We start from the raw sequence: 13,257 nt of genomic DNA, 5'->3' as shown, positions 1-13,257 counted from the left end.
GTCACTCCATCTTATCACCCCTAGCCTCAGGCAACCAATTATCTGTTTTGTATTACTGTGGATGAGTTTTGCCTTTTCTAGACTCTTATATAAATGGAATCTCATAATATGTGTTGTTTGTGTCCAGCTTCTTCCTTATATAGCACAGTAGTTTTTGAGATTCAGCCCATTATATCAGTAGTTCATTCCTTTTTACTGCTGAGTGATATTTTATTATGTGGATGTGGTGCATTTTCTTGATTTCTGTGTGTTGATGGGCTTTGGGTTGTTACCATATTTGGGCTGACATGAATAGAACTATATGCCTAGCTTTTTATGAAACTGCCAGACTGTACTTTTTACATTCCCACCAGCAGTGAGAGAACCAGTTGTTTCACATCCCCCCTCTGCAGTCTTCATAGTTGTAGCCTTTTCAGTTGTGTAATTGTCTCCTGGATGTGACTTTCTTTTCTTTGATGACCAATGTTGTTGAGTATCTTTTATGGTTTGTAAGCCACTTACATATATAGTTTGCAAAGTATCTGTTCATATCTTCATTGTGCTGTTTTCCTAATAAGTTGTAAAAGTCCTTTATCCTAGATACAAGTGCTGGTAAATGTGTTATGAATATTTCTTCATTCTGTCACTTGCCTTTTCATTTTTTAATGGCAACTTTTGAAGAGAATTTTTTAATATTTACAATTTTTTAGTATCAGTTTTTTCCTTTTATAGTTGGTGCTTTTGATGTCCTAAGAAATTATTGCCTACCCTGAAATTGCAAGATTTTCTTCCATGTTTTCTTGTATGCAATTTTTAACTTTGGTTTTTACATTTAGATCTATGATCATTTCAAGTTATTTTTTAAATTTAATATAAGATAAGGATTAAGATTTACTTTCCTCACACAGACAATTGCTCATACCAGCATCATTTGTTAAAAACACATCTTTTTTCTTATTGAATTACCTTGGCATCTTTACAAAAACACTGATTGACCATATGTGGGTCAACCTATTTCTGCACTGCGTAATCTGTTTCTTCACTCTCTATGCCTGTCCTTAGGCCAGTTTTATACTATCCTGATAGCATGATCAGATTTCTTTTTCATACCCATCATTTTTCCCTTTAGAATTATTATTATAATGTGCTTTCTTTTCATTTCCTTTTTCATTTTCCCTTTCTTTCTCTGCATTAAAACATTATTGGATTGCATTAAACTCATTTAGTTTTTTCCTATGCCTTTAAAGTGTCTCTTGGAGTTGAAATGAAGATCATGTGATTCTTAATAATAAAGTTTAAACCTAAGATAGTGAATGAATATTTTGAAAATTGGTGCTATATTTGTACTTAATTGAAAGCCAGTTTTCACGTACAGGTGAACATATGAAGAACAAAGTGTGAGTTTGAAATTAAGAGCAGTATTAAATTCTAGGTCTATTTTAATACTCATCTCCATGGCTCCCTTTTATGTGGTAAACATAATGGGTGACCATTTTTGTGTGATTAACTTAAAAATTTTTAAATGTATGTGTTTTAAGTGACTAGGTCAAAAGGGTTTTTTTTTTTTTTTTTCTTTTATATTTAACAGCCACCTGTTATATATTGCATAGGGCACAACCTTAATTTTCATACACAAGTATGTGTGATTGGGAGTCCTAAGAATATTGATTACATTGTTTGTTACTCAAACATTGTAAGGTTTTTCAAACAGGTGGGATTAGATTGTCTCTCTCTCTCTCTCTTTTTTTTTTTTTTTTGTGGTGATGGTGCTGTGAATTGAACCCCAGGCCTTGTGCATGCTAGGCAAGCACTGTACCAACTGAGTTATATCCCCATCCCTAGATCTCTAACATGTTTTGTATAGATACTTTAATCTGCAGTTCTCATGGATAAAATATACTTTAAGCAAAATATACTCCTTTTTTATTTTTATTTTTTTTAAATATACTCCTTGATAAATAACTTGAGTTGATTTTCAAAGTTCTGGTTTTCAAAGAACTGGTAAAAATAAAGAATAAGCAATAATATAAATTTATTTTCTGAAGCCATTATTAGTGTGTTTCTATAAATTTTAGTGATTCAAGCTTACTTTTCCCCTTCCTCAGTTGGCTCGAGATCATTGGTGCTAATGAACAATTATGAAGTAGAAGATAAAATTATCTAATGTTCCCATTTTTAGCTAAGTCACAAATCTAAAACCTGAACTTGGTGTATCCATGCAGTGCCATGCTTATGGCTCTAAAGCTTTCTTTGCAGACCTCAAATCTGGTACATAGTGAGAAGACACATGGAATTTATTTTTACTTATGCCATGTGTTTCTCTTCAGTTGCTGCTTATAAGGGGTAGTTGAAAGTATTTAATAATTTCAAAGGGGACTCATCTTTATCTTTGAATATTCTTGAGTTCAGTAAGATGCTGTGTTAATTATATGATACTACATATCAAATCTCAAAACTGAGTGATTTTAAAACAACCACTTAACACTTTATAACCTCATAGTTTCTGTGGGTTAGGGATTCAGGAGGAGCTTGGTTAGATTCAGCAGGAGCTTGAAGTCTTCCATAAGGTTGCATTCAGATGACATCTGAGACTTTATCATTGATAAGTTTGATTAGGGCTGGAGAATATACTTCCAAGGTGGATCAGGTGGCTGGCAAGTTTGTTTTGGTGAACAGCATTAGTTTTTCTTCACATGGGCCTTTTTACTTGACTGTTGTCAAATCCTGTTGGATACTGTGTCCAAACTTTCCCCAGAATGAGCAATCCAGAAGCCCATACAGTGTCTTTATGACTGAGCCATGAAAGTTGCATACTGTCCCTTCCTCATTTTTTGGGTCTCCCAAATCACTGGTGGAACAGTGAGAGGACCACACAATGTTAAAACATACCAAGATCATGAGCTGTCTGGAAGCTAGGTACAACAGGTGATGTCAGTTTGCAGTGTCACATTTAATTCATGGTAGGATGCTCAGGGCTTTTCCTTTCTTTTGTTTTGCATGAATAAAAATTAATGGTTTAGAATAGCTAAAAATTAGAAATATATATGTATATATAAAATGGCAATCTATACCTTGGATTTTAATAACTATCATTTGATTTGGGGGAAGTATGGATAATAATTTAATACATATTTTTCTTAATGCTCATATACTTTTAGAATATTTATTACTAAGAATGAATTTCAATTATAAGATATTATGCACATTAATGTCTATCAGAATTGAAACAGGAAAACAATTTTTTCATTAAGAATTGGTGACAATCATTAGTGATATAATTTCATGGTATATAAAGGAAAATGGTTGAAAGTATAAGGAGAAATAGACAATTTCACTATCATAGAAATCCCTTACAAGTTTACTGACTAACCAGACAAAAGGAGGTATATGGATTGGAACAACACAGAGAACTTTGGATTCAGAAAGCAAAATAAATTCTTGGGAAATAGCTGAAGCTGACATTGGTAACATTTGTTACCAATAGTAACATTTGGTAACATTGTTACCAAAACTGAACAAGGAAAATACTGGGAAGAAAAAGTAATAGGTTATTTAACATAAATGCATAAATTTTAAGTATTAGCAACTCATATTCAGTGTATTGAAAGAATAATACACTGTGTCCAAACAAGATTTATTCTTGGATTACCAGAAGAGATCTGCAAAAGAAATTTGCTAAAAGGTATTATTAAGATATAATGATGGGGGCTGGGGTTGTAGCTCTGTGATAGAGCACTTGCCTGGCACTTGTGAGGCACTCGTTTTATCCTCAGCACCACATAAAAATAAAAAAGGATAGTGTCCATCTCCAACTACATAACATTTTAAGAAAAGATATAATGATGGTAAAACTAAGTACTTTGCTGAATTGCTAAACGTTTTAAGAAGAAAACCAATTGATGATGATCTCTACGGATTTATAAAAAGCATTTGATGAAAGTCTGTCCCTATTCCTTATTTCTACCTAAGAATAGAATGAAATGTCCCTAATATCATAAGGTTGTACTTAAGAGAATTGAGGTACAACAATAAGTAATAATAAAATTCCAGGTACCTTCCTTTTGAAGTTAGGAACAACGTAAGAATTCTTTCATACTACTATTGCACCTTGTTCTGCAGGTCCTAGCTAATAAACTAAAGAGAGAAAAAGGAGTGAAATTTATAAATATCAGGAAGGAATTTAAAATTTTGTAAATTTGTGGACATTAGATTGTCAGCTTGCTAATGTGTGATAATTAATACAAAGTGTACAATTTCCTTGCTCTGTGATAGACATATGAGACTAATGAATTAAAAATTATTTAACCTTTTTTCCCTCAACTGCTTTTTGTTTTTTCCCCATTTTTGTTTTGTTCATTCCATAATATGTAGCAGAAGTTAACATCTGAACTTCAAAACACATTTCTTACTAATATTCATGCTTAATGTTAATTTCCAGTTTTTAAGCTTTTCATTTGATCACACAGGCAGTAAATATGGTCAACTTGGATTATAAGTTTTGATTTTGATTTTGTTAGCCTGAACTCAAGATTACTTTGTTTTTTTCTGTGAAAGACATTGCTAAGCCAAACAGTATATGGCTTTCTAATTAGCAAGTATATGTGGTGAACATATTTTTTGTGTGTCTAAACACTAAATCAGGTTCCTGACAATCTCTGCAGGATGGTATTTTAAAAGTGATCCTATCTCCTGAAGCAAAAATGTACATACATTCTTAATATTTTATAACTTCACTCTTCACTCACCCTTTAGTTTGTTCAAATGAGATTTTAATGATGAACCATAATATTCAGGGAATCCTTTGTTGTAAATTATTTCTTTGATGGAATTACCTCTCTAACCACTGCTTGGTCAGTTTCTCTGCTAATTAACTAATCTCCTTTAATCTTTGAAAAATTCTAATTTTGTCAATCTGGTGAAATTTCAGGAAATTCAACAAGAGACAGATATCCCTGAAAGAGAGCTGGTAAGAGCCCTACAGTCCCTCGCCTGTGGTAAACCAACACAGCGGGTTCTTACAAAAGAACCCAAGTCAAAGGAAATAGAAAATGGTCACATATTTACAGTTAATGATCAGTTCACATCCAAACTACACAGAGTCAAGATTCAAACAGGTATCTGATAATTATATTATTCCTCTAGAAAAATTCTTATCTGTTGAATTTCTTCCTTAAGAAAAAGAGTAATGTCTTTTTTTTTGGTAACAAAAGTAATGCTCATGGTGTTCTATGACACTTTGCATAAGAAAAAGAGCAGATTTTATTGATTATGTTCATATCAATATATGGTTGAATCCAGATACAATAATAAACCTTTTAAAAAATAATTGTAGTGTGGAAAAGTACTTCTTTCTATGTTTTTCAACAAATGAAACATGATTTTATGAACAGATTAGTACTTAAAGTTGTTTTTAATTGGTTAACTAATAGTAGAAGTCTGTTGTTAAAGTAACTTAACAGACTTGCCAAAAAGTTTATAAAATTTGATCGTTACATATAACTTATGATTTAGATACAGCTTCAGTTTCAGAATCTTAAAACCAATATTATCTAATTTAAAATCATGCCATGTTTCATGACACTGAACAGTTTTTAATACAGCCTTTCAAGTTGATAGTGAACATCCTGTATTATACATTTAACTTGTGTAAGATGTGTTTTTTCCTATGTATTTAAGTGGAAAAAAGGCTCTCCATTTTTGTTGGTATTTGAAAGTGTAACAGTTTGCTGTCTGGTTTCAAAACTAGCATTTAGATAAGCTTCCTACTGCTCATTCATCTATTACAATGGATAAAACTTTTAAAATGAAATTATAAAGATCATTTTTAAATGACTATAATTTTTTAAAATGTATTTGTATCATACATTAATGAAAGATAATATCATAAAATTATTTATGTTAAATATGCCATTGATTACTAAAGTACATTGTGACCTTTTTGATTTGTTATGTATAGTTTGTAAAGCAGAATGATGTTTTGGTTAAAGTTTTGATTCCTTTGTGCCATAGTAGCTAACTGTATCTTTGTAATTTTCATTAGCCAAGATTGGCCATATCTTCATGACATATTGTATGATAAAAACAAAACTGTCTATTCATATTTCCTTCAATTCAAGACATGACTATATTTTGGGCAGAAATAGGTTTTATGTTTCAGGGCTTGTTCATAGTCTGGATTTGGAGAGGAACATGTGGGGATATACCTGAATCACCTGACTTCATCTTACTTTATCCTAATTAAAAAAATTGCCTTTGTAATCCCAGGTTATCATGTCCAGCATAAGTGTTATCAAGAAATAATCTTCAAGTTATGGATTTTTTAGTTTTGGGTGTTAAGTTTGCCTACTTGCATGTGTGTCTGTGTGGTATTTTAGGTATAAAGTAGGAATGTAGTCTCTATATAGGAAGGAGGGATTTGACTGGTATATCTCTTTTAAGTTTTTTTCAGTTATGAAATTCTGTAAAAATATTTTTCATTTGGAGAAGGTTTTTAGGTAATTTTGGCTCTTAATCATATTTTAAGTGAAAATTTTCTCTTCAGTGGTAGATATTATAGTCATCAATTTTCCTAAATTGTTAAAGGCTCAGTAATATAATCAAGAACTCAGAGACTCTAACCTAACCTGTTTACACTGCTTTTACTGTAGTCAGTAATAGAAATTTCAGCAAAAAATGTTTTGTTTTGGTTTTTTAATTTTGGAAAGAATTTAGAGTCATCATAATTACCAGCCATTTCCATAATCAGCAGTCTGCTCCATGGTCACCATTCACCTTTCCAAACCACCCATCGTGTAGGTACATATACACGTGTAGTCATATCCATAAAGAAACATCTTCTGCGATACTCTTAAGTGTTAGGCTCCTGGGAGTAAGCTCCTATATTGTAATTTAGGATGTATCTCCATAATCTTCCCATTTATCTTTTTCTGCAGTAATTTGAGGAGTACTCCCAGATCCAGATGAACCAAATGACTTGTTTTAAAATATTTTTTCCTAATTTTTTATTTTAAATAATTGCAAACCTACAAAAAGTTGAAAAACACTATAATGAACATCAGTATGTCTATAACCTACGTTTACCTAAACAGTTGTAAAAGTTTTGCCACACTTTCTTCTGTCCCCCTCCAAGTGTTGTGTATTCATTACAGTGTTTGAAATTATTTAATTTGCAAACATCTTAACACTTCTTTAAATTATTTCATCATTTATTTCCTTAGACACTCTTCTTGAGCTAGGGATATGGCCCAGTTTGTAGAGTGCTTGCCTAACATGGACAAGGCTCTGTGTTCAATCTCCAGCACCACCAAAAAGAAAAAAATCTTCCTATTTAACTGTAATATTATATCACACAAAAAATTAATAATTCAATATTCTTTATATAACATCCATATTTATATGTCCTCAGTTGTCTAAAAATGCTTATTATCTTATTCCTTTTTGGACCTAGGATTCTATCAGGTTTTCATGTCACATTTAATTTTTATGTCTCTTGTAGTTTAAATGAAACTAATACCACTATCTCTCTTTTTTTTAAGGAAAAACTTCAATCTGTCTGTCTTTGTGTAGACTATATCATCTGATTGCTCCTTTTTTTTTTCTTTTTTGCAGTGCTGGGGATCAAACCCAGGGCCTTGTGCTTGCAAGGCAAGCACTTTACCAACTGAGCTATCTCCCAGCACACACACACCCGTTTTTTTGTTTTTTTTCTTTTTTCTTTTCTTTTTTTTTTTTTTGCAAAGATGATATCTTAGCAAATGACATTGGTCTTAGCAAATGACACTGGATGCTGTATTCTTAACCAAGGGATTCTAAGTAGAAACAGCTGAATGGATATTCTCACTAGAATGATCTGTTAATTGTACTGTCTCCTGTCTCATGGCTGTGCCCATGCCCAAATCAGCAGTGTTCCTTACACTTATTTGGAATTGTCCATTCTCTACTTCCAGAAACTTTACATCTACTTTTAATGACCAAAAAACCAAAAACTTTCTTTGCTGCTTCAGTTACAGCAAAGTTGTACAATAAAGAGACTTCTTTATTTAACCACTTAGCAGTTGCTTTGAAGACATGTAGGAGGGACAGTGAGATTCCCCTAAAAATTGAAATATAGTGTGGTGATAAGGTCATGATGAGAAATTGTGAGATAATAGAATCCAAGGAGATTTTTAGAAGGTACAAATGAATTTCTTTTACTGACATTTTAGTGGTGGTTTTTAATTAATGATTTAGTTGCCAGAATCTTGACTCTTAATGCTCTTTCCTTCTCTTAATGTCTTAACAGATTTATTGCTATATTCTGAGTTAGAAGGAGACAATAAATATTTGCTTTTGTGAAATGTGTTTGATGAAAACTTGGAGCCGTGGTGGTAAAATACTAGTTGACCCCCTGGAAGTCACATGCAGTGAAAATTGTTACTGCTAATTTTACTGCTGAAGAATAACCAGCTATCATTTTCTTTGCAGGAAAAGACTGGTGTTTTATAGAAATGAAATTGAATTTATTATCTCTGTATAGTTCCTAATTTTTGAAAAGAATAATTTAGAATTGAACATTAAATGTTTGCTTTTTGAGTATTTTCTTGAGTTAATAAATGTGTGTATACTTGAGTTTGAATATAATTTTTCTCTGTGGATAGAAATAAATTATAAGTATGCTTGTAAACCAAAATTTTTCATTATTTTTATGGAAAATGTCTCTGTTTTAGTTGCTGCCAAACAAGGTGAATCAGACCCAGAAAGGAAAGAAACAAGGCAGAAAGTAGACGATGACAGAAAACATGAGATAGAAGCTGCTATAGTGCGGATAATGAAATCTAGAAAGAAGATGCAGCACAATGTTTTAGTAGCAGAGGTGAGTACACTTCAATACTTGATTAATAGAGAAAAGCAGGAATAACATTATTAACAACTTAATTTAGAAAATACTTTTTAGTTGAAATTTGTCATGTAACACTTCTCATTAAAAATAAGACACTTGATATTTAAACATGTATACACTTGAAGAACTAATGTATTTATGATGAAAAAGATTGTCACATGAAGAAGAAAAAATATTACTATTTAATATCTTTATGTAAACAAACTACCTGTATTTCTGGAAATTAATAATAGTTGCCATTTCTTGAGAGTTTGCATTTTACAAACTGGAAAACTAAAGAGGGGGACATCCATTGAGAGACCTTTGAAATAGGTAAGATGGCTAGGGCCTTGGTAAAGTATTGGTAACTGGTGAATCAAGATGATTGAAAGGTAAGTTTGACAGGATCTGTTCACTGATAATGAGTGAGGAGTTGAGCCTCTTAGGTTTCTGGCTTGAGTGACTGTGTAGAGGTTGGTCCCTTTAACTGAAAAAGAGATGATTTGGCTGATGTGGTCCATGTGTCAGTTAATATTGTTTTGCACAAGTTGGCTTTATTGTATTTTGTCATATCCAGAGGTATATCATTAGGCCAACTGGAAGTCAGGAAAAAAGTGAGAGCTAGAAATTGGGAATTCAGTATGTGGGAATATAGTTAAAACCACAGATTTGCTAAGGGACAGCATGGAAGACAGGAAGACAAACAATAGAGTAGACTCCCTTTCTTACCATGTAAGGAGCAATGATGTGTCCCAACCAAGGAGTGACATAAAAATTGGTAAATGTGTATAAAAGGTAGGAGTTTGTGGGATTTCAAACAGTCTCTTTTCCCTGTATAAAAGAGAGTATGAGATACAGTGCTTTAGTTGAATAACTTAAGGGTCTTGTCAGAAATTTGAAATAGTATCTTTTGAAGAATGGTGCTCAAGAATTTGCTGAGCGTGCATCTGTAAATTTTTGTTAGCATTCTTTCCCAGAGGTTGGCATATATTTTGTAAATGACCAGTTGTAGCATGAAAGCATCTGTAGACAATGCATAAACAAGTCGATTGTATTTCAGTGAAGTTTTACACGAACAGGCAACAGGGTGTATTTGACCTGTGATTGTACTTTGTTGACTCCTGTCCTGTGTACACAGTATAAAAACTGCAGCTTGACTCAGGAGAGAGCTCTAGTTGATGGAAAGTAAGTAGTACATGTAGAATGTAGATTTGATCAAAGGGTGTATGTGGAATAGGACCAGAGAACTTGAGTTGTAGGCACTGTTGAAAGTGTAACTGAAGTGATTTTGAATGTAGTGCAAGCTCCATAAGGAAGGAGGAAGGGTCAAGAGAAACTAGCTATTCATAATCTGAAAGACAAAGTGGGTCAAAGAATGTAGATCTCAGGTGGGTTGAGAGCAGATTTGCTGATACTGGAGTGATAATCCTGGAAGTGTGACAGATTTTAGTTGCAGAGTGAAGTGCTGAAGTTTCAGATTTCAAAGAATTGAGCAATCCATTCTGACTTTGAGAAATGAACTGATCAAGAGTAAAAGAAAAGCTGGCTAATCAATGAGTGGATGATCTACAAGAGAGGCAGGATGACTTTTTGGAAAGATCATCAACTTTGAGGTCAGAAAGGTTTAGATTCATCTCTCCTGGCTCTGTTACTTACTACTTGTTCATGTCAGTTTTTTCTGTGGTGTATTTCCCTCCTCTATAAAGTAAGACAGCCTATTAAGTATATTAATATTTACAAAATGATTGACAAATAGTGCATAGTCAGTTTGTGACTGCTGCTATACTTCCTGTTTTATTATTATTGATAACACAATATTTAGGTTCTTGACCACACTTGGAGAAACAAATGACAATAGTAGTACTTAGTATGGATGGTGGACATTATTCTAAGGCATTACATATATTAACTGATTTAATGTATATAACTTTCCAATGTCCCAGAGCTAGTAAAAGAGCTGGGATTTGAACCAGGCAGTCTGGGTTCAAAATTTGTGCTCTTAAGTATATTATGCTATCCAAGTTCTATGAACCAGGAGAGTATAACCCAAAAGTCAGCCATTAGTAACAGCAAAATGATTAAACTGTAGGGTAGTATGTATTTGTACTAATATAATCCAACTAATTCAACTACTAATCCATTTTAACATTCACATTCACGTGAAATTGCATTCTAACCATACATTTTCAAATAAAACCCTTTTGAAATTTTCTGTACTTCCAACTTTGTTAATAGAATCACTTAAGTTTGATTTTTGAGTCTTAAAATGATAACAACAGTAATATTCAAAGATAGTATTTTGTGTTTTTATATGAAAATGTTATAGTTAATTTTTCTGGTAGAAATTAGTCTTTATCCCTTCCTTTTTAGGTAACTCAGCAGTTGAAGGCACGATTCTTACCAAGTCCAGTTGTTATTAAGAAACGCATTGAAGGACTTATTGAGAGAGAATATTTGGCACGAACACCTGAGGATCGCAAAGTATACACATATGTAGCATAAAATGTGTTCAGAAATTTGATTTATTCTTGGACTGTACTCTTCGCATGGACTGGGAAGTTCTTTTAAATCATTAATATTAAGACGACCATCTCTTCTATTAAATTACAGTACATGTTCTAGACCATTCAGATCAAGCCTTTACTCCCTTTGAGAGTTTTCAACATCAATTGATTGAGCTTCAGGCTTTACAACATTTATCCCTGTAGAGATCATCTTTACAGTTCCTCGGGAAAATGTGAATGTGCCGCGTTTTGTTTTCAATACTGTATGAAAACAGGAAAAAAATAAAACAAAACTTTAGAAAATACAGCTCATTAAAATAAAATTGTTGGATTTCACTTCCCCAGGTCTTCAGTGTTGATGTAAATGTGTTTCTGTAGTGTTGCTTATTAGCACTTTGCTCATTGTGTAAGTTGGGTAACAAAAATGGCAAAAGAAATGCAAAATTCCCAGATATCTTGCTCTGCTTAAGACATTTCTTTAGCTAGTTTTATTTAATTTAAAGGTTTGATAAATACACAAAGACCCGAGCATACAATTTGAGCATGCTTCATCCTACCACTTGCACTTACTAATCTCATAGCCTTATGACCAAGAACCTTTGTTTTGGGCTCAATACACACCCTGATTTGGTTTTTCTCTATTGTAATTTGACACTTCTCAAAGTCTTATGATGATTAGGTTTTGTTCTGAGTTATTTCTAGAGAAAGAAAATATTTTAGTATGTATAAATTGTACAATAATTTTTTTGCTGTTGTACTCACTGCTAATAGTGGATTGTATAGGGTGATGTTTTTCTTTCATTTATTGTGGACAAAAATAAATGAATTTAGTATACACATGCCCACTAATTCAAGTATGTCAGAGCACAAAGTTGGCAGCTGGTTTTATTTAATTTATCCCCTTCGAAAAGCACATGCAGTCTACAGTTTGCTTATAAATACCTTAGGTTCCCTCCACACACACTTTAAATATATATTTTGGTGAAACTGTGGTACACTTAATTTTGTCTTGAAATGCAGTCTAATGATGCAATAAATATTACCTTGATAGTTTTAACAAAATCTTCAGTTCTTACAGCTGTGTTTTGGAAAGTGATTAAGCAATATTTTTCAAACCTGATGATTCTTGGATATCTAGCTATTATCCTGCAGAGTCATCATTACATGTTTTCAAAGATGTGCTTTGTGCTGAAGATTCATGTCAGTTATCCTGTGCTTCCAACCATCACCAATGTTTTTTACCAAATTGATCTGCCAAGGATTATAGTTTGCTTTATTTTAATGTCAGAATATTTTTATGGTCAGTTTTATTTAATTTTGTTTCATTTTTGTTCTCATAAGACAATGTTTCAGATATGTAATTGGGGCAAACCACTATAGATTTCCTCTGGATAGAATAATGAAATGTTACTAACAAGTTCAAATAACCAACCCTCCATTGACTATCCATACTGTTGATACATTTATTAGAATGTGTGTCTCAGAAGATGGTTTCTGTTTAAATTTATGATAAAGTTACAACAACTGAATTCTAATATGGATTAAAAACTACACATAAATATTTTTCCCCATGTGTCTTGGGTTATAATTTTATTTTTAGATTTGCAAATGTTTTTATAGCATTCAGTTTGTCTCCATCTGAACTGTAGAATTATAAACCTTATGCTCTTAATCTCTACGTTTTCCACTTTTACATGATGCAATTAAGATGCCAATGAAAAACATGAACATTTTCCTCAGGACAACTTTCACCATACTTGAGCGATGATGAGTCAGATGGCACTATCTTCAAACACTGAAGAATTTCACTTTCCGATTTGATTGAAATTTTCTAGGGAAGGTGTCTACAGAAAGGTATTAATTAGTATTTCAAGTTTGAGTATTTTTATTGGTCTTAATTCCCAATCAGATGATATA

At 32.5% G+C, this 13,257-nt stretch overlaps 1 protein-coding gene across 3 annotated transcripts in view; it reads left to right on the top strand.

Moving 5' to 3' along the window:
- CUL3 (cullin 3) overlaps positions 1–12,911 on the top strand; it is an 80,647-nt gene extending 67,736 nt beyond the window's left edge. For all 3 annotated transcript variants that reach the window (XM_079134523.1, XM_079134522.1, XM_079134524.1), the window contains 3 exons: positions 4,907–5,093; positions 8,685–8,830; positions 11,207–12,911. In XM_079134523.1, coding sequence (XP_078990649.1) covers positions 4,907–5,093; positions 8,685–8,830; positions 11,207–11,338 — 465 coding nt within the window. In that variant the 3' untranslated portion in view covers positions 11,339–12,911. The remainder of the gene's footprint in view (positions 1–4,906; positions 5,094–8,684; positions 8,831–11,206) is intronic.
- The last annotated feature ends 346 nt before the right edge of the window (positions 12,912–13,257 follow it).

The sequence above is a fragment of the Sciurus vulgaris genome, assembly GCF_902686455.1.
Source record: "Sciurus vulgaris genome assembly, chromosome: 3".
Lineage (NCBI taxonomy): Eukaryota > Metazoa > Chordata > Mammalia > Rodentia > Sciuridae > Sciurus > Sciurus vulgaris.
Note: the sequence above shows the minus strand (reverse complement) of the source record. Positions and strands in the feature narration are given on the sequence as shown.